At 45.2% G+C, this 27,866-nt stretch overlaps 1 protein-coding gene across 8 annotated transcripts in view; it reads right to left on the minus strand.

The window, feature by feature from the left end:
• CNOT4 (CCR4-NOT transcription complex subunit 4) overlaps nt 1-27,866 on the minus strand; it is a 184,407-nt gene that overhangs the window by 60,378 nt on the left and 96,163 nt on the right. For all 8 annotated transcript variants that reach the window (XM_068277966.1, XM_068277962.1, XM_068277970.1 and 5 more), the window contains exons 6-7: nt 24,034-24,159; nt 13,416-13,540 (exon numbers count right to left, since the gene is read on the minus strand). In XM_068277966.1, the coding sequence (XP_068134067.1) occupies nt 13,416-13,540; nt 24,034-24,159 (251 nt within the window). The remainder of the gene's footprint in view (nt 1-13,415; nt 13,541-24,033; nt 24,160-27,866) is intronic.

The raw sequence follows: 27,866 nt of genomic DNA on the forward strand, positions 1-27,866 counted from the left end.
TGAGGTAAAAAGGTTATGTCAGGTTCTGTCTAAATGATAGATTGGGAAGGAGGGGGGTTGCACGGTCAGGGCTAAATATTCACCCAATTAGACATCTTCAGGTCACAGGTGATGCTCTGCCCCCTCTCCTCGACAGTGAGGTGGCGGCAGCCAGGTTTCTGAAGACTGACAAAGCTCTCCGGAAACTTCTGCCTGCGTGAACGCTTGCCCACCTTCAGCTCGGCAACCACCAATCCAGCCAAGGCTGCCAAGCTGGGGGGCAGCCTGCGGCCAGGCAGATGGGCATGGTCAAAACCTCAGCAGCCAGTTTGAAGAAATGCCCGAGCCCAAGAACCATGGGGAGGTGGAGCAATCGCCTGCCTAGAGGGATGACGCCAGGACAGGTAAGTATTTACGCTTTAACACAGGTAAAGTTTGTGCTGGGCCGTATCCTTTTGTAATTTACATGTATATGCGGAGCACACTATTGTAAGGTATTGTCTAAGCGGCACTGTTTTTTGTGTTGATTACATTCTCTAATTTGTGCAGTAAGCCTTAAGGTGTGTATACACCTAACAATGGGACGAACGAACGGCGCATGCCTGACTTCATGCTGCAAACAATGGGACGAACGAACTGCGCATGTCTGACTTCATGCTGCAATGGGAGAGCGGCGTCTTCAATGTAGTTGGCCGGCGATAGGCTAAGTTGATCTGTCAGGTGGATCGCTTGTCGGGTGGCTTTCGTTGGTCGGGGGCTCAGTCGCGTCAGTCTGGGTCTACTGCGCATGCGCTGGAGGTCCACGCATGCACAGAAGACCCAGACTGGCCCCGACTGAGCCTGTTACCGGGGCTGTTCGCAGCTGAATTGCAGACCGTGGGAGGACGCGTGGGACTCAGACGAGCTTATGGGGCTGGAGTAAGCCCCGGGTAAGTATCAAATCTTTAGCATTGTACATCTCTGGTACACTTTAAGAACCTTCTAGTACCATCATAAGTTTGCCTACCCTGTACAAAACCTACTTGATCCGGGTGGATCAGTAAAGGAACTGTCCCTGACAATCTTAAGGCATACACTATGGCAGTCAATTTAAATCTGTGTTTAATAACAATATGGGGCTATAATGGCTCAGAATTGAAAGATCCTTGTTCCGTTTATGTATCATAACAATAGCTGCTTAAAGAAGTGCCAGTGCCACAGCAGATACATTGTTTCTCTAAAGGTGCCCATTAACTGTACAATTTTTCACTAAAAGCGATCTTTCAATGTGATTTTAACGATTGGAAGGCAATTATCGATTGTTCACATTTACTGAACGATTGATTCTTCAAATTCGATCATGAAATCCAACTTTCAGTAGATTTTATCCACATCAGCAACGGACCAAAGAATCATTCCTTATCGATTGCCTTAAAGGGACTCAGAGCACCTCTCATGTGTATGCCTTTAAGCCAGACCACTTCCAACAGTCGTGCTATGACCCCTCTGGAGGAGCCTCTTGTGATGGCCATGCATCACTTTCTCTTCCTGCTTCATTCAGGGATGCACTTCTCTAACAGAGAAGACAGGGGTGACCCAGAAGTTCTAACATAGCCAAGATGGCAGCCACGATTTTTAAACTGAAATTGAAGGAAAACTAATTGGTGTAGAACGGCGATTAAAGCATCAAATGAAAGAGGAGAGCACAAGCTACAGAAAGGTATGCATCTTTAAGTACTGTGCAGTACTGGTTGGAGTCTTAAAGGCATACCCATGAGAGGTGCTTGGACTCCCTTTAATAAGCAGCGATTTTTATAAATAATTCAATCGTAAAACTTGCATTAAAAGATCGCATTTGGTGAAAAAAAAAATTGTACCAATAATGGGCTAACCTAGGCTGATCATCCGTAAAAAAAAAAAAAAAAAAAAAAGCCCTCTTCTAGAGTCTAGACAACCAATACTAATCAACCCCTTCCTGATGCCTAACCTTAGCCGTCCACTTGGAATTAATACCAGTGTTCTACCCAGGCTCTTTTAGCCGGTTGCTACAACTGGCTAGTTTTGGTGAGCACCCGGCTGTCATCAGCTCACCTCCTCCTATTCTTTAAGCATAATTGCTCACAGAAGCACTGACCCTGCATTCTCTCATCTTGCCCCACCCGGCTACATTTTCATGCCACCCAGCTACTATTTCATGCCACCCGGCTGGAAAAAAATTTCTGGGGAGAACACTGAACACCTTCCTGATTCCTATCCTTAACCTCCAACAACGTTAACCCAACCCTACAGCTTCCAATGTTGACCCCCCCCCCCCCCCCCCCCAACCTAATCTTTATTTCTCCCTATGCAATTACCCCTGCCTGATACCCAATTTCTACTCAATTTCACATTATACAAATAGCCCCTCCCCCAAAGCCAAACTCCAACCTGTATACAAAACAGTTATTCACAATGTTATGCTGGGCATACACGGGTCGACGAAGGCTTATCAATCGAACCGCTGCCGGCTCGATTGATAATATCCGACGTGTCCAATCACCGCGGGGATCGATTCCGCGCTCGATACCCGCGGCCGGACAATAGCGGCGAATCAAGCGGGAGATAAGAAGCGCCGGCGGGGACGAGCGGGAATCGATCCGGCGGCTAATCGGCCACCGGATCGACCAGTGTATGCCCAGCATTAGATGTATGCCCAACATCAAAGTCATAACCCTAAGAACAAAAGTGTGCTGGGCATTTCAGCTATATAATTAGTTGAGTGTCTAGTGCCAAAAATTACCCCCTGTGGACCAACATGACACTCACTATTGAACACTTGAAAGCTGCATGTGTTACTGCTGCTAGGTCACAATTGGCTGCTCAGCAGCTTTCATGTGGTGCACATCTTATAACTTGCTCATTATTGTTATATTACCACTCAGGATTAAAGCTATTGGGAACCTTTAAAAAAAATAAATAAACACACCAGATACTTACCTAAGGAGAGGGAAGGCTCTGTGTCCTCTCCTCTCCCGATTCCCATTCCAGCACTGGCTCCCCCATAGCAGTATTTGACTAAATTAGTCAAATACTGCTCTCTCCGCCGCCATAGGGAGGCTTCGGAAGTCTTTGGAAGCCTGAGTGCTCCCAAAGACGGGCCGCTCCAGACTGCAGGTCCCGAAGACTTCCAAAGTCCCCCACAGCGAGGGGATGTGAACGGGGGAGCCAGAGCTGCACAGAGGGCACTGGGAGAGGAAAGGGAAGGCTCATTAGGACCCAGAGTATTCCCTCTCAAGTATCTGGTTTCTTTTTTTCTTAAAAGACTCAAATTAGCTTTAAGTAACATCACCTATTCTTCTGAGCTGGACAAACAATAATAATCCTAACATTTGTTTAGCGCTTTTCTCCTGTTGGATTCAAGCCACTAAGAGCGTGCTCAAGGGGCCAACCTGCAGTGCTGGGAAGTCTTGCCCAAGGACTTGTTACTGAATCGGTACTGACCACAGTCAGGAATCAAACCCTGGTCTACCATGTCAAAGGCAGAGCCCTTAACCTGTACACTATCCAGCCACTAGTGGGCAAGGCTCCTTAACCACTTGACGACCAGTGGATTTTCGTATGATCTGTGCTACGTGGGCTCTCCAGCCCGCAGCACAGATCAGGATAGAGCCAGGGCGATCAGACTTCCCCCCCTTTTTCCCCACTAGGGGGATGTCCTCCTGGGGGGGTCTGATCACCGCCGGCTTGCTGCGCTTTGCGGGGGGGGCTCTTCAAAGCCCCCCTCCGCAGCATTCTCGGCGCTCCGTCCCTCTCCCTCCCTCTCCCTTCCCCTCTGAGCTGCGCAGGACGGATATCCGTCCTGCGCATTGAAGGATGGGCTTCAGCCTATCATATGCCGACGATCCCCGGCCAATCAGAGGCTGGGGACCGCCGATCTGCCTTACGGCGCTGCTGCGCAACAGCGCCGTATGATGCAAACAGCGGGGAAATCCCCGTGTGTTTACATTTTGCCGGCGAGCCGCGATCGGCGGCTCTCCGGCTGTTCACGGAGACACCCTCCGTGAACTGACATGGAAGGGGGACTCGATCGAGCGGCCATTTCCATGGTAACCCGCAGACGACCAGTTTACGCCAATCGGCGTTAGCTGGTCGTCAAGAGGTTAAAAATTACACCAAGCACACAACTTGAGATTCTCTCCAAAAGTTGTCAATGTAACATATTTCCTGCTGGCATCTGAATTCCATATTCATTAGTTCACCTTGAGGTACACACTAGTGAACTTTAAGAAGATGCTGTAAGGTCTGTAACATAATTCAGTTCGTCTGCCAATGCAGCATCCTATATTTCCATAGGATTTAAAAATTAGTAGCAGTAATTTACCCCCCCCCCCCCCTTCCCCGTGGCAGGAAATGAGCTTGGTATATCTATACCCCTCTGAGAAGGCATTGCAGGAGAGGTTTACTTCCTGCCAGCGCAGGGAGGGCTTGACTTACTAAGTCGTCCCTCAGGGACATAATTACACATCATGGAAACCTTGACTGAAACCCCATCCATTCTCCTCCATCCACCCCAGTGTTCTCATACTGCAAATACAGTCGCCATATCTCCTCGTCTTCCCATAACAAGTACTTCCTCACAATGAATATGGACAAAACACTCCACGCTACCATTGCCCCTCAAAACAAGTGCTTTACCATTCTTTCCTTAACCGGTAACCAGTGCGGCCACCACTCCCCACCCCTTTCCTCAATAAAAGTACTGTCACTGTGGTGGATGGATAGTGTAATGGTTAAGGGCTTTATCTCGTCCTGTTCAGTGGGCCTTCACCTACTCAGCGAGTCCTTGGGCTAGACTCCCTAACACTGCTACTGCCTATAGAGCGCACCCTAGAGGCTATAGCTCTGGCGAATTGAGTCCGCCAGGAGAAAAGCAAAATATAAATGTTGGCTGGGGTTCCAGTCAGCCACTCTTTCTCTCATCCTGTTCCCAGAGCCAGCTGCACAGAAGTGGAGACCCAGCCCTGCAGCCGGTATTCTATCCACTGCTTTACTCTGTATTTGGGGGTTTGGGTGGCTATGGCAGGGGTGCTGGAGAAGAGGCCCCTGGATTTAGGGGTAGGAAAAAGCTCTTCCCCTGGGCAGCTGTAAGAGCCAATCCTCTGTTAGACATGCCATTGTCTTCTCCAGTTCCCCACAGGGATGCTTAGCTTGAGAATACTGCTATGAAGCTTCATAGGATTAGTTCACAGTTGTTTAGTTGGTAAAAGATTGCAGCTCTTGTGGGCATCATATGGAAAAGAGAAGTACGACGACAAATTAGGAGTCACCCAAGATCAGCTGCAGGTAGGAACAAAGCATCCAGCTAAAAACCCCAGCATAGCCATTTGCTACGTGCTCTATATTTGATGGTCAAAGACGATGGGATGGAAATGATAATGCCGTGGCCTAAACAACTTGGAGATCCAGAATAAATTCTCAGTTTTCATATGAACAAGTTAGATACAAATCGGTCAAGGCGATAATGTGACAGATAGCTAGGATAGTCTTTTTTGCGCCACCCTGTATAATTCAGTCACACCCAGTCCAGTGGATTGCAAGAGACCAATGTAGATGATCTGGCAAATGAATCCCAAGTAAAAGGCCATCTAAGTATACCGCATAATCAAAGGCAGACACAAGTAAAGTGCAACGCCACTTGATAAAAAAAAAAAACAACTTTGCTACAATCGTGCATCAGTACTGTAGAAATGTTTTTGCCATTAATGGTACTTACACATTATCTTTCCATTTTAAAGGGAACCAGAGACTAAGCACCCTCATCAGTGGGAACATTAGAGAAAACACCTACCTTGCTTTCTGTTTCATTCTGCACTCCACAGCCTTCTTATCAGCCCTGATAAAATCCTGACTGAGAATTCAGTCTGGCTTTGCTCAGGAATATTTATAGCTCAGTCTGTGTTCTCTCATGTCTTTTCAAGTCCAAGCCTGCCCCTGCTGGCTCTGCTCAGGAATCATTATAGCTGAGTCATTATGGCAAACCCAGACTGAATGCTCAGTCAGGGATTTTATCAGGTCTAATAAGAAACAAGCTGTGCAGAGCATAATGAAACAGAATGCATGGTAGGGGTTTCCTCTAATGTTCCCACTGATCTATATGGTAAAATACACAGGGCTGAGGAGTCACAGTCGAAGTCGGGGCAATTTTGGGCACCCAAAATCGGAGTTGGAGTCGTGGTTTCAGAAACTGAGGAGTCGGGGTCGCATGATTTTTGTACAAAATCCACAGCCCTGTCAGGGCTTGTTTCCACTGTAGCGGTGCGGAATCGCCTGGATTCCACCGCTGAAGAAATCGCATGCGGCTGCGTTTTCCCATGCGGATTTCCCCGCGATTTTGCATGCGAATTTAACTATGTCACTGCCTGTGTTAAGTTCCATTGGCTTTCATGCGAAATCGCATGCGAAATCGCGGGGAAATCCGCATGACAAAGCCGCATGCGATTTCCCTATTAAATACATTAGCGGCGATTCGCATGCATTCCACTCGCAGGCGAATTCGTTGACTCTTTTGTGCGTTTTTTTTACCGCTGAAAAAAACGCACCTCAACAACGCTACAGTGGAAACAGGCCCATCCACTTGCATTACATGTGCGAATCCGCATGTGTGATTCGCGATAGTGGAAACGAGCCCTCAAGTATTAGACTAAGGAGTCGGAGGAGTCGGAGTCTGAGCAATTTTGGGTACCCGGAGTCTGAGTTGGAGTCATGGTTTCAGAAACTGAGGAGTCGGAGTTGGAAAATTTTTGTACGGACTCCACAGCCCTGAAAATACATGAGGGTGCTTTGTCTCTGGTTCACTTTAAACCGCAGTTACGGGTTTCCAAAATAGAGAACGCACAAGCGACACATTCTCTAGTCTTGCATCTGTATTTTGCGTTGCACTAGTTTTCAGTATAGACAACCCAGGTAACTCCTCTTCCTATGCGAGTACTATACTCGAATACAAGTCGACCTCGTGTATAAGTCAACTCCAATATTCAACCCATTTAAGCTGGAATTTTTTATGGACTCAAGTATAAGTCTTTGAGAAAGGAAGGCGGTCCTTCCGAAATGCATCAGCAATTGGGTAACCTTCAGTGATGTCACACCATCATCGTTGGAGCAATATTCCATCTACGCTATTAGCGTCTCGGAGATCGAGATATCCTTGCGGCTCTGCCTGCACTACCCCATCCACCTTGATATCCCGCTGGAGCCGGGCAAGTCTGCCCAACTTTACTGCTTTGTAAACAGTAATTCTAAGTCTCTCCTGTTAAGTCGCCGGCCGGGACTGACAGGAATAAGCGGCTCCGCTATTTTCCAAGCAGATCTCCCATGGGACTGTGGGTATAAGCCATTTCCATGTTATGGATTTCAGCTGGGCGGCATTAATTTAGCCTTGTTATACCACTTGAAAAACTATTTACTACGTGAAGCTACTAAGCATTCACGAAATTACTGCACTTTATGGACATAGGTCAGCTATAACTAACTCAAGTTGGATTTTAAAGTTGTGGAATCTTCAGCAAACGCATTACAGTGCTGGACATAATACTACAGCTTTTGATTTTTAATATGTGCACATGAGCTAATTTTATTTTATTTTTCTATTTTTTGTACTTTACCTACTGCAGTAGGAAGATGGGTGTGATTGGTGCGTGTGAGTATGTTAATTCATGCTTCCTGCAGGATTGATATAAATGCACAGCACTGGATATTTTGTGCATTATTTTATTGTTAAATTAATCTGAGGTATTGAATAAAACACAGATTTCATATTTTTGCTGAGCGCTGTCTAGATTTACAGTATTCAAGTACAAGTCTATCCAGCAAAGTTAATGGCTGCACTGGGGGGTTAATGACTGCAGTGCATACAGTATTGCAGCCATTAACCCCTCCTGTCCCTTAAGTGCAGCCAATAACTCCCCCAGGCCCCCAAGTGCTGCAATTATTCACTCCCTTTCACACAGCTCAGTATTTCCCCCCCTGCCCCTTTCCTTGTTAATGGTTGTGGCCAGGACTTTTAGACCTGTGTTTTCTTGGCATGCCGTTCCCTCAAAGTGTCACTTACCACTGGGTACATTGCTGCAAATGGGAATGTCACTATTAGCACACACTATTACTCAGTGTGCTCAGTGTTGCCCGTGACTCGTGTGTAAGTCGACCCCCATACTTTTATTAAGTGAATCAGACCTTAATTTCTAGACTTACACTAGAGAATATACGGTAAATAACTACACTGAGCAGTAACAATTGCTGTCAATGCTCCACATCTGCACAAAATGAGTTGTTTTACAGCTCTGATATACTCTTGGCAGCCTGCCACAATCAGGGAAGCATTCTATCCAAAGCACCACTATCACGCAAATTGTTAAATACATGTAAACCTATGCAAATAAGAAGAGTAAAATGAGCTATACATTACCTTTCTCCTAGATTGCTGTCACTTAAAGTAGTTACAAAATCTGACAGCATTGATAGGTTTTGGACTGGCCCACCTCCTCATGGGGGTTCTCAAAGTTTTCTTTATTTTCAAAACCACTTAGCAAATGGGTTGCTCCGTCCAACTGCCAAAAAAGTGTGCAACGAGCAGGGAGGGTGACTAGTATACTTGTCCAAATCCTTTTCAGGCAGTCTTTTTAAAGAATAAAGGCCATGCTGAGAATCCCCCATGAGGATATAGTCCACAACCTGTCAGATTTCTATTACCTACTGTAAATGACAGCAACATAGGAGAAAAACAATTATAGCTCATTTTACTCTGGGAGGAACGCAATTCTTATTTGTTTTGTGTTTACATGTGTTTTAAATTTTACCAATAGCGGTGCTTTAAAACAAGGTAGGCAATCTGTGTAATTGATCCTAATGACATGTAGAGCTCAATTGAAATGAATTTTTCTCAGATGTGGAATTTGACTTTAAGGACTTGACTGAGGCACATCAGACCCTGGAGACTTGGCTTAAAGACTGGCTCTGTCTGTCTCAGGTCCTTATGGATCAGGTACTAGACAGCAGGAGGATGCTGGTATGGGACTGTCTAGATTGGTCTAACCAGCTCAGGCTGAGAGTAGTGACTAACCCCAACATGCACTATCTTTGCTCTACAGCTTAAGCAGGTGTGTGTCAGTCTACCAGTCTCCAGCATTCAACCCTACCTCAGTTTCAGCAAGCAAAGCAACAGGTACTGCATACTAAACCCTAAAGCCTACCCACAGTTTGCTGAATTTAAGCAAAAGGTAAAGAGAGTTGCCCATAGATGCTAACAATTCCACGTTGATGCAGATTTTATGCTACCTGAAAATGGACCAATTAAAATTAACATCAATGTGGCATTTTTTTTGCATCTCTTTAACCACTTAACGACCGCCTAACGCCGATAGGCGTTGACAGGTCGCAAGTGGTTTCCCATGGAAACGGGCGCTCGTTCGAGCGGCCGTTCCATGTCAGTTCAGGGAGGGTGTCTCCGTGAACAGCCTGCGAGCCTCTGATCACGGCTTGCAGGCTAAATGTAAACACGTGGGGAAGAAATCCCAGCTGTTTACATCATACGGCGCTGCCGCGCCGTAAAGGAGATCAGCGATCCCCGCCCTCTGATTGGCCGGGGATCGCCGGCATCTGATAGGCTGAAGCCTATCCTAGGTGACGCAGGGCGGATCGCCGTCCTGTGCCGCCACAGCGCGAGGGAGAGGGAGGGTGGAAATCGCTGCGGAGAGGGGCTTTGAGGAGGCCCCCCCCCCCCCCCCCGCAAAACACAGATAGCCGGCGGCGATCAGACCCTCCCCAGCAGGGAAAAAAAAAAAAAGGGGGGGGGGGGGGGGATGAGTCTGGTCGCCCTGGCTGAAACCTGATCTGTGCTGTGGAGAGCCCACGCAGCACAGATCAGTCAAAAAAGCCCTGGCCCTTAAGTGGTTAATAGGGATGATCACAGATATGCACCCCCCCCACCACGAGTTCATGCAAATCTATGCAAATGTGTATGCAAAATTTTATGCAAATGTATGCACCTTGAAAATGAACCAATTTAAACCCATATTTGCATAAAAATGTTGCATAATTTCAGAAAAATGTTGCATCTCATTGATCATCCCTACTCTTTAACCATCGCTATTCAGGAGCTGTGAGAGGTGCTTGAGATGTTCTTCTCTGGTGCTGCTGCACACAGCAATACCACCCAGGCAAAGGAGTTCATTCGGCCACTATGGCAGGTCCTTTACAACCCTCTGATAGGTGGCTGGAGAATGTCCAACCCAAGAGGCATTACTGTGAAATCAAATAAACCAAACGAAGTATTAAAAACGGATTACTCCCGAACCTCTGATGCAAGCATGCTCTGCTCAGGTTCACAATTGTTATATATTTGAAGGCCAACAACTTATCTAAGAAGTGGGATTCCCTAGCCATTAGTGGTGGTGACATAATTCACTTAGATCTGTGCAAGATATAGAATGCGGATTTAATAGTTTTTTTTATCAGGGTAGCTGAGGCCACTGTGGGACTTCTAAATGGACTACTAACTGCTTCATCTCCTTTGAATTCTTAATCTTAGTCTGTCCACCGCCACATCCTCCTCTGCAGGTTGACGGATGGTGTCTACTTTTTACACTGGAAAAAACACCATATTTTTAAGAGTAGCAATCGTACTTGACTGAACTGTAAGGAATCTGAGCAGCCTGTTGCTCCTCATTGTCCAACCACAGTAACATTCTTTCAGTTGGCCTCCATCGCTTCCCTCTTCTGCCAACACGCACATGCATGAATGGGAGGGGAGAAAGCAGTGCCATGTGCCCTGGTGGAGGCAAGCAAGGGGTTGCTCTCCAGAATTGCAATCATACGCATCATTTTGGTTGACCTACGCTTAGTGCGCCATCATTCCAACCGATGTTGCCATTTTCATTTGTAATGTGAAGACATTTAAATGCCAACCAAAACAATTACAAATAATTGGCCTATGTAAATAAATAAAAATAAATCTGTTCTCCACTACCAACATTAACCCCCAGAATTAAATCAATGAAAAACATGCAAAAAATGAAAAAAACATCACAGTAAGCATTCATGCTTATGGGTATTTAGTCTGGCAACACATCCTCTAGGATGTGGACCGAGGGTTTCATGAAAACCCTTTAGGGCACAGTTCCCCAACCCTGTCCTCAAGGCCCACTAACAGTACGTTTTGCAGAAAACCACAAACATGCACAGGTGAGGTAATTAGTGTCTCAGCAGAGCTGATTAACTACCTGTGTGGATTTCCACAAAACATGTACTGTTGGTGGGCCTTGAGGACATGGTTGGGGAACACTGCTTTAGGGGATCCATGCCCCATTTAAGGCACAGGCCATGGACAAATCTGCAGGGTCTGCTCAGTTTTGTCCGACAATAGGGAATCGCACGTATTTGGCGGGAAAAAGCATCAGCATTTCATGCATTCGAAAAACACAATACTTCCACAACACTGCGATTCTGCATTGGGAAGCATTATGTGCTTTTTCCCATATGGGAAAACTCCAACAATTTTGGCAAGTTTGACCCCTGCCTGACACTACTGGAAGATGTCTCCCCATCACCTGGAGTCTGTTGTATGTTATGTTTTAGGAAACTGGTGATCTTATCTATTTAGCTAGCATGCCTGTGAAACCCTCCTGAAGTGGCAATTAGGGCATTTAATTACATTTATTTATGATTGCAAAAGGATTTTTATCCTCTGTATGTCAAATGTATATAAGCTGTGTTTTTTTTACATTTTGTCAGTATATGCAGGATCCAAGTCCAATGAAGGCTTATCAGCCGAAAGTTTACTTTTTATTTATCCCCAAGTTAGCCAATAAATGGTATCATCCTAATTTAAAACTTCTCGTTTTAACCCTGGGTGAAAGATGGTGCAAGCATAATGCCGTCTGTACTTTTCGCAACGGAATAAAGGGGGCAAAATGGCTGCGTATACTATGTTGGAGTAACGATGCCTGAATCTGTTATAAGGGTGAGGAGGTGGGGCACATGATTGCTGCATGGGGACAATTGTTGGATTGTTACAACTACTACTGATTGTCAAAGTAACATACTACGAGTTTACAGCACACTACACAGCACATATGGAGTTTAGTTCACATGAAGCATGTTGATAATCTGATCGATAGGCAGGATGTACCGTGTTTTCCCTAAAGTAAGACATTCCCTGAGAATGAGCCCTAGCAGGAATTCCTAGCATGCTTGAAATAAGTCATCCCCCAAATGTAAGCCCCCTAGGAGCAGCCCACATGACACCAGCAAGTCACGCTCATTACAAAGCCTGGATACAGGAGAGCAGACGTATAATGTGAGTTCTACTATCCTGTATATGTGTCAGGCAATTTGTGTTTTTGTTGGAGCCAGCCCTCCTGAGCTGCCGTGATAAGCATCAGCAGCACTTCATCTCTTCCCAGGACACACAGCTTATCCTATCATAGTTCTGGGGAGCCTGACAGAGTTCTCTGCCTGCAAGAAATAGACTCTTATGCTGAGAATACATGGTACAAACCACTCGATTGAGGCATTTAGATGGCTCGATTGATAATTTCCGACATGTCAGATCACCCGCCCGATTGATTCCGCGCTCGATACCTCATGTGGGACAATGGAAAAAAGATAAGGAAATTGAGCAGAAGATAAGAAAATCGCCCGTGGGGACGAGCTGGGAATAGATCAGGCAGCAGAATCGAGCCGCAGAAACGCACTGTGTATTCCCAGCATTACCCACATGATCAGCAGAATCAATTTCTTGTAAGTGAGAGTTTATATCTGCAAAGCACAAGTTCTGTGCATGCTGCTTGTGTTTCAGCATGGCATGCAGTATATACATTTTGTATAGGAAAACTACCAGTGTTTCACCAAAAAAAGACATCCCCTGAAAATAAGCCCTAGCACATCTTTAGGAGCAAAAATAAATATAAGACAGTGTCTTATTTTCGGGGAAACATGGTATATAGGTGCGACTGTACAAAGTTATTTTTAATATCTCTACCTCACACATTATCGGATCCCCAAAAGTCTAAAGAACAGTGGATTGGTCCTTAGATTAAAAGTGTGAGTACTTTTATGTTACACAAGTGCTGGCTTATCCTAGCAACAATCTTATGTCGAATCAATCATCATTATTCCTGTGCCTGACCATCCTTGTGACATTCCTATCCCTACACACACACACAGACAGAAACACACACACACAGCAAGGCCCATGTGCCAAACCATGTCCTCAGTGGAATAGTTATTGACCCCCACAGTTTGAACACTTAGAACTGTGAGGACTAGAGGCAGGAAGGAACCCATAAATATCAGTAAAAATGAGGCCCGCACAGCAGCTTCTCTTCCATCCTTTACTTAATAACAGAAGGGGGGGGGGGGGGGGGGGGCATTATTGCAGCTCGGTCGGCGCCCTCTAGCGCTTACTCATGGAAGAGCAATCATACCTCTGTAGGGGGGTGACTTTGTTTTTGTTCTTGTCAACTGTACCCGTAGACAACTGTAAGAAGTTTGGGTTGAGTTTGTAGAGTTCCTGAAGCAACTTCTGTTCGTATTCCTGATGTTTACCCGCCTGTGAAAACAACACGGATCAGTATTGTAATTCTGCATCACAGGAAGGAGTAAATAAAACCCACCAAAAAACAAAGCACTTCTGTGTGACTGCAACTTATTACAGACAACAGGCAACAGCTACCTACGTAAATTTGCTTTATTTCTCACGTGATACTTTTATTTGCAATAGTGTAAAAAGGGAACCTGAAGTGAGAGTGATATGGAGGCTTCCATATTTATTTCCCTTTAAACAATACCAGTTGCCTGGCTGCCCTGCTGATCATTCTGGCTGCAGTAGTGTCTCAATCAAACACCTGAAACAAGCATGCAGCTATTGTTGTCAGAGACATCTGATCTGCATGCTTGTTCAGGGTCTATGGCTAGAAGTATAATGCTGGGTACACACTGAGATTTTCTGGCCGATTTACTGTCAGATCGATTATTTCCAGCTTGTCCGATTTGCTTTTCGATTGATTTCCAAACATTTCCTATTAATGTTATCGGAAATCGATCGGAAAATGCTCGGCAATCGATCGGAAAGTAAATCGGACATGTTGGAAATAATCGATCAGACAGTAAATCGGACAGAAAATCTCATAGTGTGTACCCAGCATTAGAGGCAAAAGATCAGCAGGACAGCCAGGCAACTGGTATTCAGGAATGCTCTCACGAGTGAGTAATAACGAGTATGTAAACATAAATAATACCATCCGCATCCTTCCTGCGCTCTAAATAGTTTGCATGCATCCTATTGGACGCGTTGCAAGCCTCACTGCGGGCACTTCCTCCTTCAAGCCGGAAGGAGGAAGTGCGTGGTGATGAGGCTTGCAACGCGTCCAATAGGACGTGTGCAAGCTATTTGGCGCGCAGGGAGGATGTGGAATTATGGGTAACTAACCCCTTATGTCCCTGTCAAACGCCTGAGCTAATTAATGCTCATTTAAATCACGTATTGGAGCGTTTACACACTCATTACTTGCGAGAGCATCCCTACTGGTGTGATTTAAAATTAAACAAATATTTCCGCCTCCATATCCCTCTCACTACAGGTTCTCCCTTTAAAACCTCCCGAACTCTTGCACAAGGGACAAGGACCTGTATAAATTTAATTTTTAGCAAAGAATCATTCGAGTGATCAGATAAATGTGATCAGAAGTAAAAAAAAAGTTGTATTACAATGGTTGCTTCACCATCAATTAACCAATCTGAACTTCCCGCTCATCACAACCAATTATAAAAAACATTTTTTTTTCAATTATTTTCTTGTAAAAGTGATTGTTCAAAGGCAATTTAGTTCTAATTAGCCGCAGTTGATCACAACAACAACAAATAACATTTGTAAAGCGCTTTTCTCCCGTGGGACTCAAAGCGCATAAGCATGGCTCCGACCATCGTGGTACAGGGGAAGAATTTTATAAATCTGGAAATGCCAGGCTAAACAGGTGGCTTTTCAGTCTGGATTTGAATAGCTCCAGGGATGGTGCTGTCTTTACAGGGTGTGGTAGGGAGTTCCAAAGAGTAGGGGCAGCATGACAGAAGGCTCTGTCTCCAGATTTTTTGAGGTGCACTCTGGGAGTGACCAAGTTTATAGAACTTGCTGATCTGAGGTTGTGAGAGGTGTGGTGCAGCTTCAGCAAGTCCTTCATGTATCCAGGGCCCAGATTGTGCAGGGATTTGAATGTCAGCAGTCCAATCTTGAAGAGTATTCTCCATTCTACTGGTAGCCAGTGCAGTGAGCGAAGGATCGGTGTAATGTGACAGTGGCGAGGCTGGTTTGTTAGCAATCTGGCAGCAGCATTCTGCACTAATTGCAGGCGACGCAGGTCTTTTTTGGGGAGGCCAGCATAAAGGGCATTGCAGTAGTCCAGCCGTGATGTGATGAAGGCGTGGAATAGGGTTTGAAGATCCTCTGGGGGAATCAGATGTTTAATCTTTGCAATGTTCTTCAGATGAAAGAAGGAAGATTTAACTACAGATGAAATTTGGTTTCTGAAACTCAATTCCCCATCGATTAGTACGCCAAGGCTGCGCACAAGGTTGGAGCTGTTTATGTCTGAATTCCCAATCCTGATTGGTGTTGCTTTAGGATAGAGCTGTTTTGATGGCGAGCACTGGCTTTGGACAAACAGGACCTCAGTTTTGTCAGCATTCAGTTTTAACCAGTTATCATTCATCCATGCCTGAAGCTCAGCTAAGCAAGAGTTTATTTTTGGGGTAGGGTCTGTTCCACCAGGTTTGAAGGACAGGTATAGCTGTGTGTCATCGGCGTAGCAGTGGTACGTCAGGCCATGTCGTTGGATAAGTGTACCGAGTGGCAACATGTAGATTGCAAACAGCAGAGGGGATAGGATTGATCCTTGTGGCACTCCGAATTGTAGAGGTGCAGGTTTGGACATTATAGGTCCTAGGGATACTCTCTGTGTTCTGTCAGTCAGGAATGATCTGAACCACTGAAGGACTGATCCACTGATGCCACAGTACTCCTGCAGTCTGTTAAGCAGGATTTCATGGTCAACTGTATCAAAAGCAGCTGAGAGATCCAACAGGATTAGGATGGAGCATTCCCCTCTGTCCCTTGCCATGAGCAGATCGTTGCAGACTTGGATGAGGGCTGTTTCACAGCTGTGGTGTTTCTTAAAGCCAGATTGTAGAGGGTCCAGGATGTTGTTTACTGACAGCCTGGTTTCAAGTTGCAGATAGACAGCCTTTTCAATAACTTTACCTAAGAAGGGGAGGTTGGAGACAGGTCTGTAGCTGCTCATAGCATCTGGATCCATGGAAGGTTTTTTGAGAAGGGGCTTGATGATTCCTTCTTTTAGAGAGGTAGGAAACCTCCCTGCTTGCAGAGAGCAATTTACTATTTTGTGAAATGCTGGACCAAGCAGGTCAGGGCATTTCAGCATATGTTTAGTTGGCCCAGGGTCCAGGTCGCAGGTTGTCTGGCGGAGACGACAGAGGGTGTCTGAGATCTCTTCCTCGCTAATACTTTTGAAATCAGTCCAGGGTGTTCGGTTGTTTTTGCAGCTATTTCCATTAGTTGCATGAGTCTTGGGTGCTGTGGACTGAATGAGAGACCGAATAGAAGATACTTTGTCAGCAAAGTAGCAGGCAAATTTCTCACATAGCTCCTTTGAGGGAGTTATAGTGGGTTTTAGACAGGATGGATTACATAGTCTATCAACTGTGCGGAATAGTTGGGCTGGTCTGTTGGCGGCCTTTGCGATCTCCTGTGATAGGTAGGAGGATTTTTTCTTGGTGATCGCATTTTGGTAGCTTTCCCGGTGAGAGACAAGGGTGTGTTTATCTTTTGAATTCTGAGATTTTCGCCACTTCCTTTCTAGTCTGCGCACTTCTTTCTTTAGGTCCTTTAGTGAGCTGTCAAACCACCGTGCATGGTGAAGTGGTGTAGATCGTTTGATGCGAACTGGATCAGAAACATTTACTTTCAATCCGATCCCAATTATCTGACCACTCAAATGATTTTTCTCTCAAACCTCATTACCATTACTGGCCACCTTAACACAGCAAACGTTGGCTGTGGCAACCAATTTGCTGCTATTTATGCCTACACACTTTCAATTATGATTGGCCAATCTCTGCTCAATATTTGCTTTCTAAACACGTTTATTGGCAAAATTAAAATGTCAGCACAACAATTATTGGGAAATGAACACAGTGAGAGGCCATGGAGAACTCGCATAGTTTGACAGGTTGCCAAGTAAATCAAGGATCATTCAGAGGTCAGCACAGAAAACAATGTAACTTATTGAAGAGAGAACACAAAGAACACATTAGTAATGGAGTGTTGCCCAATAAACAGCAACAAATACAGCTTATTCCACTAAAGCGGACCTGAGCTCAGAACTTCCTCTCTGCTCTAAAAGACCAGGAACCGCATAATAACCTTTAGGCTTCTTGCACACAGGTACGTTACAGGCGCACGTTAGTGCAGCCTGTAACGCTCCCCCAACGCACAGCAATGTAACACAAGTGGGCTGATCACACTGCCCACGTTGCATTACATTGTAACGCAGCAAAGTGCTGCATGCTGTGCGTTCTACTCGGCTAAGCCGTGTTAGACTGTTTGCACATGCTCAGTCATGTTGGGGAGGAGGGGAGAGCGGCCGGGTACATGGCTAATTAATATTCACTGCACTCAGTGACGCGCAGTGTTTACTTCCTGGAGAGGCCGCTCTGTGCGGCGATTGGCCGGGCGGGACCACGTGATGCCGCATGCGTCCAAGAGTACGCATCACGGACGCCAGAGTGAGCTGCACAACGCGGCTCACTCAGACGTCCACACCGGAGAGCACCAGGCGTTGCGTTAGGGGCACGTTATGTTCCCCCATAACGTCCCCTAAACGCAACGTCCTGGTGTGTAACTAAAAACCATTTCTTTGTTACAGCTGAGGCCAGCCAAACAGGCAAAACAGCATGCCTGTCATCCAGCCAAAAAGGAAGTGACGTTCACTTCCTGTTCGGCATTCTATGTCGTGCACGGAAGTGCACTTCTGAAATAGGCTTCCGCGCAATCGCGACGTAGATGACTGCAGCGGGTTTTTAAAATGTATGCACGTTGCCATAGACTTACACGACGTCCCGCCCGACGCAGATCGCTGCAGAAGCCGCGCAGTAGCGTAGGTATTGAAGCGTACGGCAAAGCATACCCATAGATTAACATAAGGATGAGGTGGGGTGCGGTAAATTTACCGCACCGCCTCAGTGTGAAAGAGCCCTTACAGAACATCTGCAATAAATCTGCAGTGTGTCTACTTCCTGTTTTCATGCAAGCAGACAAAGGGTTAAAAGACCACTATGGTGAAAATGTTAACATTTAAAATACGTGTAAACACATACAAATAAGAAGTACATTTTTTCAGAGTAAAATGAGCCATAAATGAATTGTCTCCTATCTTGCTGTCGAAGCGCTACTGTTATGTGGTAAAAATCAGAGAGAACCGACTAGCTCTTCTCCTCACGGTGAGTTGTCATGGTTTTGTTTATTTTCAAAAGAACTTTGTGAATGGCAGTTGCTGCAACCAACTGCCAAACAGGTGTGCAGGGAGGTTGGCCAGCATCTTTGTCTAATTCCTTTTCAAGGAATCCTATGTGTGTGTGTGTGTGTGTGTGTGTGTGTGTGTGTGTGTGTGTGTGTGTGTGTGTGTGTGTGTGTGTGTGTGTGTGTGTGTGTGTGTGTGTGTGTGTGTGTGTGTGTGTGTGTGTGTGTGTGTGTGTGTGTGTGTGTGTGTGTGTGTGTGTGTGTGTGTGTGTGTGTGTGTACTACTGCGCATGTGCCACAGGGACAGCCATTATTGGGACAGGAGTAAGACAGCCAGAGGGCCGGGGGTGTGCGTGCACGGTGAGCGGGCGTGTGTGCAGCAGGGGGCGCATGCGTGCTGACAGACCAAAACTCCTTTAACAGGCTAAGTTCACTAGTGTTTTTATAAAGAATGAAGGCCAAGCTGAGAATCCCCCAAGAAGAGATGGGACTCACTAGCCCAAAACCTGTCGGTCTCGTCTACTACTTTCTTTAAGTGACAGCAACATAGGAGAAAGGTAATTTATGGCTCACTTTACTCTGGAAGAAATGTTCTTTTTATTTGTATGGGTTTACAATTACTTTAAATTTAAAAAGGTTTCACAATAGTGGTCATTTAACATCCTGTGTTTACATATTAGTTGTGTTTGCCAAAGCCTGCCAAATTTCTGTGCTGGCACAGCTGAGAGATCAAACTACACTTGTGACTACTTTAAGATGAGGGGGGAACTAGACAGCCGTGTCTCTCTAAAAACACACAGGGTGCATTTCTCTCTGTTTTCCTTGTGTCCTGTGCAAGCATTCAAGTCCACTTCAACGAAGTTGGTACAGAAAATGTATGAGGTTATTAATATAAGATCCTATTGGAACAGTTCTCAGGTGTAGTAATGTCAATACACTTATACAGGTCTACCTATTAGAACAGCCCAGTCAGGTTATTGGAGAATCTCGCATAGCTGAACAAGTTTACCGCCTCTGTGTAGTATGAGGGTCAACAGATATCAAATACAATGAGCAGATCCTGTAGGTAAACCCTCATACTACATGGAGGTGGTTAAATTGGTCAGTGATTGGACAATTATAATTGAAAGTGTGTACCAGGCTTTATATCTGTGTAAATCAGTACCAGAGTTTCCACCATGAAAAAGGAAAGGTTTGGAATCGCCTATTTTTCAAGAGCTGAAAACCCTTCAGCAATTGTCAGCTAACGAGTGCAGCTCTCTGTCAACCGCATTTTAATCTCCTTTAAACAACGGCATTGAGATTAGCATAGTGCTAATTATATTACAGGTGATTTTGAAAAAGCAATTAAAGCTATTACATGGCTGCAAGCATTTTTCATCACTCATAGAGCTTAATAACCTCCATAAACTGCGATCTGAATGCATAATAACTGGCCTCCCTGAACCTTAATGCAAACTCTTCCAACTAGGTCTAAAGCAGAAATCTACTCCCATCTTCTCCGGTCTTCTCTATAATCTAAGGATTTACCTGCAGTAACAACTAAGCAGTAATATTTTATTGGTCTCCTATATAAAAACAGTATTCCCCAAACTTAATCTGAGCAGAGACACAGAGAAGCAGATGGTGGGTGGGGCAGTCTAGAGCCTCTGATGCTGTGCATCTTCCTCCTGCATGCAAGTTGATAGGCATTATCTTTAGGCATAATCACATGATCAAGAGGGCAGTAAAGGTGGCTATACATCAGCGTGACTTGGCAGCCAGTCGACCATCCAATTCGATTATAATCGAATTGGAAGAGAATTGGTGCTTCCAAGTGCATGCCCAATCGACAAAGCGACCAATTTCGGGACGGAAATTGGTCGCATGGTCGATTGCGCATGCCGTAAGATGTCGGGCTGAAGTTGGTTGGTCGGGTGTGCGGCGGCCGATTTCGGAACGAGCAACGAGACGACAAAACCCCCGCCGCAATGTAGAAATGTGTCCCCCGTGTTTGCATTTATACGTCCCCTGTCCTGTTGCACCCTTCGCGCGGTGTCCGTAACCTCCGGGTGGCTCTCCGTACACGCTACTGGCACATATTTTCTGACGTCAGACGCTATGCGCCAGTAGCGTGTACGGAGAGCCGCCCGGAGGTTACAGACATTGCGAGGAGGCTGCTACAGGGCAGGTAATGTATAAATGTACACACGGGGGACACATGTATACATTGGGGGCAGCGGCGGTGCAGATTCCCTGAAGATTTAATGCTGAAATCGGACGGGAATCAGCTTGTAGTGTATGGGCAGAATCAACAAAAAGACAAATTTATCTCTAATGAGATTCGATTAGAGATACATGTGTATCTTTGTCGAATCTGCCCCTAATCGCTAAAAGTTTTTCATTTTTTCTATCCCTTTCCACTTAATTGAAAGCTATAGCTGGACTTCAGGGCAAAACTAAAGTCTATATTCACATTTCCCAACAGTCACACTGAAAACACTTTAAAACTCTGCTCTCTCTTCTGGGGCTAGAAAGAACATATTTACTCTGATTTCTGCCTCTGTCATACTAATATTTAAAGGACAACTGAAGCAAGAATATGGAAACTGCCATATTTATTTCCTTTTAAACAATACCAGTTGCCTAGCAGCCCTGCTGATTTATTTGGCTGCAGCAGTGTCTGGATAATACCAGAAACTAGCATGCAGCTTATCTTGTCAGATCTGGCAATAATGTCAGAAACATCTGATCTGCTGCATGCTTGTTCAGGGCCTATGGCTAAAAGTATTAGAGGCAGAGGATCAGCAGGACAGCCAGGCAACTGGCATTGCTTAAAAGGAAATAAATATGGCAGCCTCCATATCCCTCTCACTTCAGTTGCCTTTAAACGTGTACCGGAGGCAAAGCTCGGGCCAAAAAAGACACACTTGGATCCGGTAGAGCATGGGTCCCCAACCTGGGGGCCGTGGCCCCCTGGGGGTCCTTGGGCAGATTTCTGGGGGGCCGCGGCTTCTCCCTCTCCCCCTGCGGCCGCCGCTCCTGTTACTTTATGAGCAGGCGGCCGCTTCCTTCCTTATGTTCCTTCAGTCGCGGCTCTCCTCTTCGCAGCATGTCGTATTACAGCAGCGCTTCCTGCACGGCTGCTGTAAGGAGCTAAGGGAGCCGGGACAGCGGTTCCAATAGTAATAGTGATGCGTATCGCCGCTACAGAAAGCCGCTACCCCACCTCCTTCCCTCCTTATAGCAGCCGTGCAGGAAGCGCTGCTGTAATACTACATGCTGCGAAGAGGAGAGCCGCGGCTGAAGGAATATAAGGAAGGAAGCGGACGCCCGCTCATAAGGTAACAGGAGTGGTGGCCGCGGGGGGGGGGGGGGGGGGGGGGCACCTCTGCTAGCTACACTGGGGCAGCTATACTGGGGTAACTACTGGGCTAACTGTACTGGCTACACTGGGCTAACTGTACTAGGTACACTGGGCTAACCGTACTTGCTATACTGGGCTAACTGTACTTGCTATACTGGGCTAACTGTACTTGCTATACTGTGGTAACTGTACTTGCTATACTGAGCTAACTGTACTTGCTATACTGAGCTAACTGTACTTGCTATACTGTGGTAACTGTACTTGCTATACTGTGGTAACTGTACTTGCTATACTGTGGTAACTGTACTTGCTATACTGTGGTAACTGTACTTGCTATACTGTGGTAACTGTACTTGCTATACTGTGGTAACTGTACTTGCTATACTGTGGTAACTGTACTTGCTATACTGTGGTAACTGTACTTGCTATACTGTGGTAACTGTACTTGCTATACTGTGGTAACTGTACTTGCTATACTGTGGTAACTGTACTTGCTATACTGTGGTAACTGTACTTGCTATACTGTGGTAACTGTACTTGCTATACTGTGGTAACTGTACTTGCTATACTGTGGTAACTGTACTTGCTATACTGTGGTAACTGTACTTGCTATACTGTGGTAACTGTACTTGCTATACTGTGGTAACTGTACTTGCTATACTGTGGTAACTGTACTTGCTATACTGTGGTAACTGTACTTGCTATACTGTGGTAACTGTACTTGCTATACTGTGGTAACTGTACTTGCTATACTGTGGTAACTGTACTTGCTATACTGTGGTAACTGTACTTGCTATACTGTGGTAACTGTACTTGCTATACTGTGGTAACTGTACTTGCTATACTGTGGTAACTGTACTTGCTATACTGTGGTAACTGTACTTGCTATACTGTGGTAACTGTACTTGCTATACTGTGGTAACTGTACTTGCTATACTGTGGTAACTGTACTTGCTATACTGTGGTAACTGTACTTGCTATACTGTGGTAACTGTACTTGCTATACTGTGGTAACTGTACTAGCTATAGTGTGGTAACTGTACTTGCTATACTGGGGTAACTGTACTAACTATACTGGGGTAACTATACTAACTATACTGGGGTAACTATACTAACTATATTGAGGTAACTATACTACCCAACTAACTATACTGAGGCAACTATAGTCCTTATACAGGGGCAACTATGTTAGCTACCTATACTGGGGGCAACTATACCTAGATACCTACTTACCTATGTACTACACTCAAAATCAGGGAAAAGAGGGGGGCTGCCGCCGCCACTAACCACGCCCCCCCTCCCCCCGGGGGGCCCCAGAGAAAAGTTTGGTCGGGATAGTGGGCCCTGGGCTTAAAAAGGTTGGGGACCCCTGCGGTAGAGGCTTCCTGTGTATGCCTTGCTCCGCTGCGACCCTCTGGAGGATCTGTGCCGCACCTGCGCAGTAGCACAGAGCTTAATGCATGAAGAGAAGTACGGCGCAGATCTTTAATCCAACAAACTGTTGATTTCTTTGGAGGGTCCGTGAGCAGCAACGGAGATCCGGAGGGTGTCGGGGGAAGCAACTACAGGATCCGGAGGCTTCCCCCTTTTTAAGCATGTGTTTTTCAATGTTCGCCTCGGGTACACTTTAACATGTTAACAGTTGCCATCTGAACATTTGGAAGCTTAGGTTAGGGCCTTTACACACTGAAAATCGCCAAGCGTAGGAGCAATGCAATTTTAAAAATCATATGCTCGCGTTTTTGTGATGAGTTTGCATATTATATTAGCTTACATCTTTCAATGCATTTTTCTTGTGATTGGTTATAGGTCTGCAATTTTTTCAAACGCAGCACTCGAAAAGCGATGCAGTCACTGCGATTGCCAAAAATGGCATTGCACCACTGTGTACAGTTCATCATAATATTCATTTTAAAAAGGGATTTGTGATTATAAAAATGCAGCTCAGTGCAGCCAGTGTGTAAAGGCCGTACACAAAACTAGGCATCCTCAGCTTTTATGAGGTACAACTTTTTTTTCCCTTAAACTAGAAATATTCTCTACTTGACTTATGCAGTGGGGGAAAGAAGCAAGGGTAAAAATCTGGGAAAATTTCCATTTATTTAAGGAAGAGCTTTTTGACATCCCAGCAGACAGGATAAGCGATGTAATCACATTAGTCTCTCACCTGCATTTCTTCTTTTGTGAAACTGGCCGCCTCGTCCCCCAATTCATGTAAATACATACAGTCTGGCTTTGGACACTGCATATTTTTTAAGAAGTAGCTGCAGTATTTCGTTGTACCTAAAGAAGCCTTGGAGAAAGATAGAGAGCGAGAAACAGCTTCTGTTACTGGTGATGTCCTAAAATAAGTGCAGAAACGTTGATTTACTTACGGCTTCTTCCAGCCCCCTGCAGTTTATCTGGTCTCTTGCTGTCCTATTGATCCACAACGTTTTGCCTCTGTGAGCCCAGATAATGTCCCCGACTAAGCCAGTTACAGCGCCTGTTCGGCCCCATTGGCGTGCCTTCTTGATCTCACTCCTTTGGTCGGCTCCCCAGCCGCTGCGCAGGTGCAAGTTTTACAAGGTGTGCATGTAGTGAGTGAGGAGGCGCGCTGCCAGGAAAGCGTATGGGGTGACGTTGACAGTAGTGTGGACCAGTAGTGTGGACAGCAAGGCACCAGATAGACTCCAGAGGCTGGAGGAAGTCCCAGGTAAGTAAAATTCAATTTCATTTTTAATTTTCAATTAAGGCAAAACTGAAGTGGAAATAAATGAAGAGTTAAACAATTGTTTATATAGCCCTTATAAAAAGCACTTTCCTGGAATCCAACAGTCCTATTCTACAATTAATGTTTAGACCAGGGGTCCCCAGACTGTTTCAGTCAAGGGCTGGGTCAACATACTTCAGACTGCTGGGGGCCGGAACATACATAAAATGATGTAGAAAAAACATTACATTGAATCAAGGTGTTGATTCCCCCCAATTATGCCCAGAGGAGAACTCCCAGCAGCAGCCCTTTCAGTCATGCGGTGCCAGAAAAATGTCTTTGTGCACCAAACAGTGAGGCATACCCAGGTGATAATCTGCCATCCAATCGGACAACCGTGTCACCGAATGCAGACTTGGATTGGAAGCCAGCGAATGACTGCCCGCTGGCTTCTACAGTATGTGGATGGGTGGTGCCAGCACTGCTATTCTATATGCAGGCCCCTGATATTTAAAAGGTGCAGTGGGCCACATCTATAGGTTATACATTTTGTGTTCGGGGGCCAGTGAAAAAGCCTCGGGGGGGGGGGGGGGGGGGGGGGGTGCATTCGTCCTGCGGGCTGTAGTTTGAGGACCACTGGTTTAGACTATATCAGGTGCACAAGGCCTTTTTTTTGTTTTTGTATGTTATTCAGCTCCCATACATACAAATCCTGAACTACTGAACTTATCTTTTCCCAGCATTGAGAGGTGTTTTTTAGTCAAATAGGAGTTTCATGGCCTCTATAATTAGTTACCTGTGCGTGTTCCACTACAGTTCTACTGCAAAGAAAAGGTCAGTTAGCGCTCTGGGTTCTTAAAGTGCACCTCTGGTATAACTGCAAATGTATTGTATGAGCGTACCTTTTGGTTTTTCAGGTATGTGCACTTTAACGCTTAGGGCCCGTTTCCACTAGAGCGAATCTGCACGCGTTTCCGGCATGCAGATCCGCATAGACAATACAAGTTAATGGGACTGTTTCCACTTGTCAGGATTTCTGAGCGTTTTTCTGTGCAGAAAAAAATCTGCACGGCAGAGCCATCAGAATTCGCATGCCGCAATGCGATTCACTTACAATGTATTTAATAGGAAATTCGCATGCGGTTTTGGTATGCGACTTTTCATGCAAATTTGCATACGATTTCGCATAGAAACAATGGAAAAGCACACAGGCACTGCCATGGTTAAATCTGCATACATAGTCATCCATGCGAAAACGTATGTGAATTCATGAAAATTTGCATACAACCGCATGCAAAATTCGCATCCGCATTAAAATTTTCCCGCGGCGATTCCGACCGTACAAGTGGAAACAGGCCCTTACAGCGAGAAGAAAAACCACAGCCTAGCTCTGAGTAGGATAAGGACTGCCCATACACATTTATGTTACATGTTGCTCTAGGAACCCCTCAGTTCTATGCCAAATACAAACTAAGGCGCTTGTCGCATGATGCTTATGACAGGATCAGTAGGCTGTCATACGCAGCCAAGTATACCAAACTTGATGGGAGAGAGAAACCTGCAGCCCAGAGTTTGGGAAGTATTTGTGTTGGCTGTCCATACCAACCAATCATTAGGGTTGGTATTTAAATTCGGAAAACTGAATTCACCTGTCAGCACCCAGAAATGTGGACTGGGTCAGGGGGGAGTTAACTTATTTGAGTTTAATAATACAAAAGGATTTCAGCTACTTAATTATAGATTTACTGTGGTACTATGAATTGATAACGCCTTTAAAATAAATCTGAAATGCAAAAAATAAATGCATGGAGCTGCTAGTGCACGGTCTTGATAGAGCCCAGACAGCGAAATGATCGTCGACCTTCCTCCGCATCTCCTCTAAGTTCTGCCGATGTCGATAAGTATATCGTTTTATTGATGCATTGCCTTTGTGAAGAGTATTGATTAAAGTTGAGAAGTGCGCTACTGAGAAGATTGAGTGTTGCTCCCGGATTGTTTTCATGTTACCTTCTTGCTGCTCTATTTCAGATAGTGCGCCGCAATGAAAAGTGTTTTTTTTTTAATGTAATTTTTATTTTCAATAAAGCAATATATCTCTGTACAACAATGTCCAGTCATAATTTGTTATACAACATCTTAGCACATTGTCTGAACATCATAAACATTTACTGCATTGTGGGACTTACAGAGATGAGGGAAATGAGATATGAGATAGAAGATGGGGGGGTCTGTTCCGCAGTCGAGCACAACTGGACTGATATTTTGAGAACTGTTCAAGGATGTAGGTAAGTGTCATAGCCATGTTCCATGTGCTAAAAGTTAGTCTTTTCCGCTATCCTCATGGAGGGCCTGAGTTGTATTGTTAACCAGTTCTCACAGAGTGGGGGTTGGTTCAGTTCTTTTAAGGTGGTATGGCTCAGGTGAGATCCCTATCCCCCTCTGAATTCTCGTATCATCCCACATATTGCATAAAGAACAGAACTACAAATAAGAACAAATAAACGCATAAAAGAACTTAATTAAATTAAAATCGGTCACAGGTGTCGCAGGAATAAAGTCTCCACTGATCAACATGAGAAAACAGAAATACTCTCATTCAGAATTGAGCACATTTTCCCTTAGTCCAGTCCCGTGTTGATAATGGACAGGTAACCCACGGTAGTCTGGAAGAGGATCCATGGCATCCAAACTTTTTTGTATTTTTCGAATTTATTTCTGGCCATCAGAATAGATTCTTCTGCTTCTTGGATCTTATTGATTCTAATATACCAATCCTTCATGGTTGGAATTTTTGTAGTTCTCCAATATGTGGGGATGAGGCTCTTCGCCGCATTTAATAGGAATGGAGTTACTGTAGATTTATATCTTTTAATAGATGTCGGATATAAATGGAATAGTAGATGCCATGGACTGTCCTCCAGTTCCCATCCCACTACCTCCTTGACTACTTCCCTGACTCCCTGCCAGAAGGATCTTAACAGTGGACATTGCCAGAAAAAGTGTAAGATTGAGCCAGGCTCCCCACACCCCCTCCAACACTTGGGGTCCTGTCCCTCGTATATTTTGGCAAGAAAGGAGGGGGACCTATACCATCTGACCAGGAGTTTATAACATCTTTCTTGGATGTGTGAGCTTATTGAGGCTGAATGTGCCATGGATAGGACTCTAATTGTTTGCGTGTCTGTGAGGGTATAGTCCGTGTCTCTCTCCCATTCCCTTAAGAATCGTGCTTTGGTATTCCCTTTATTGTCCAAGAGGGCTTTATATAGAAAAGAAGTTAGATGAGGGGGTTTCGTCTCTTGTGTGAA

The sequence above is a fragment of the Hyperolius riggenbachi genome, chromosome 3, assembly GCF_040937935.1.
Source record: "Hyperolius riggenbachi isolate aHypRig1 chromosome 3, aHypRig1.pri, whole genome shotgun sequence".
NCBI classification, from domain to species: domain Eukaryota; kingdom Metazoa; phylum Chordata; class Amphibia; order Anura; family Hyperoliidae; genus Hyperolius; species Hyperolius riggenbachi.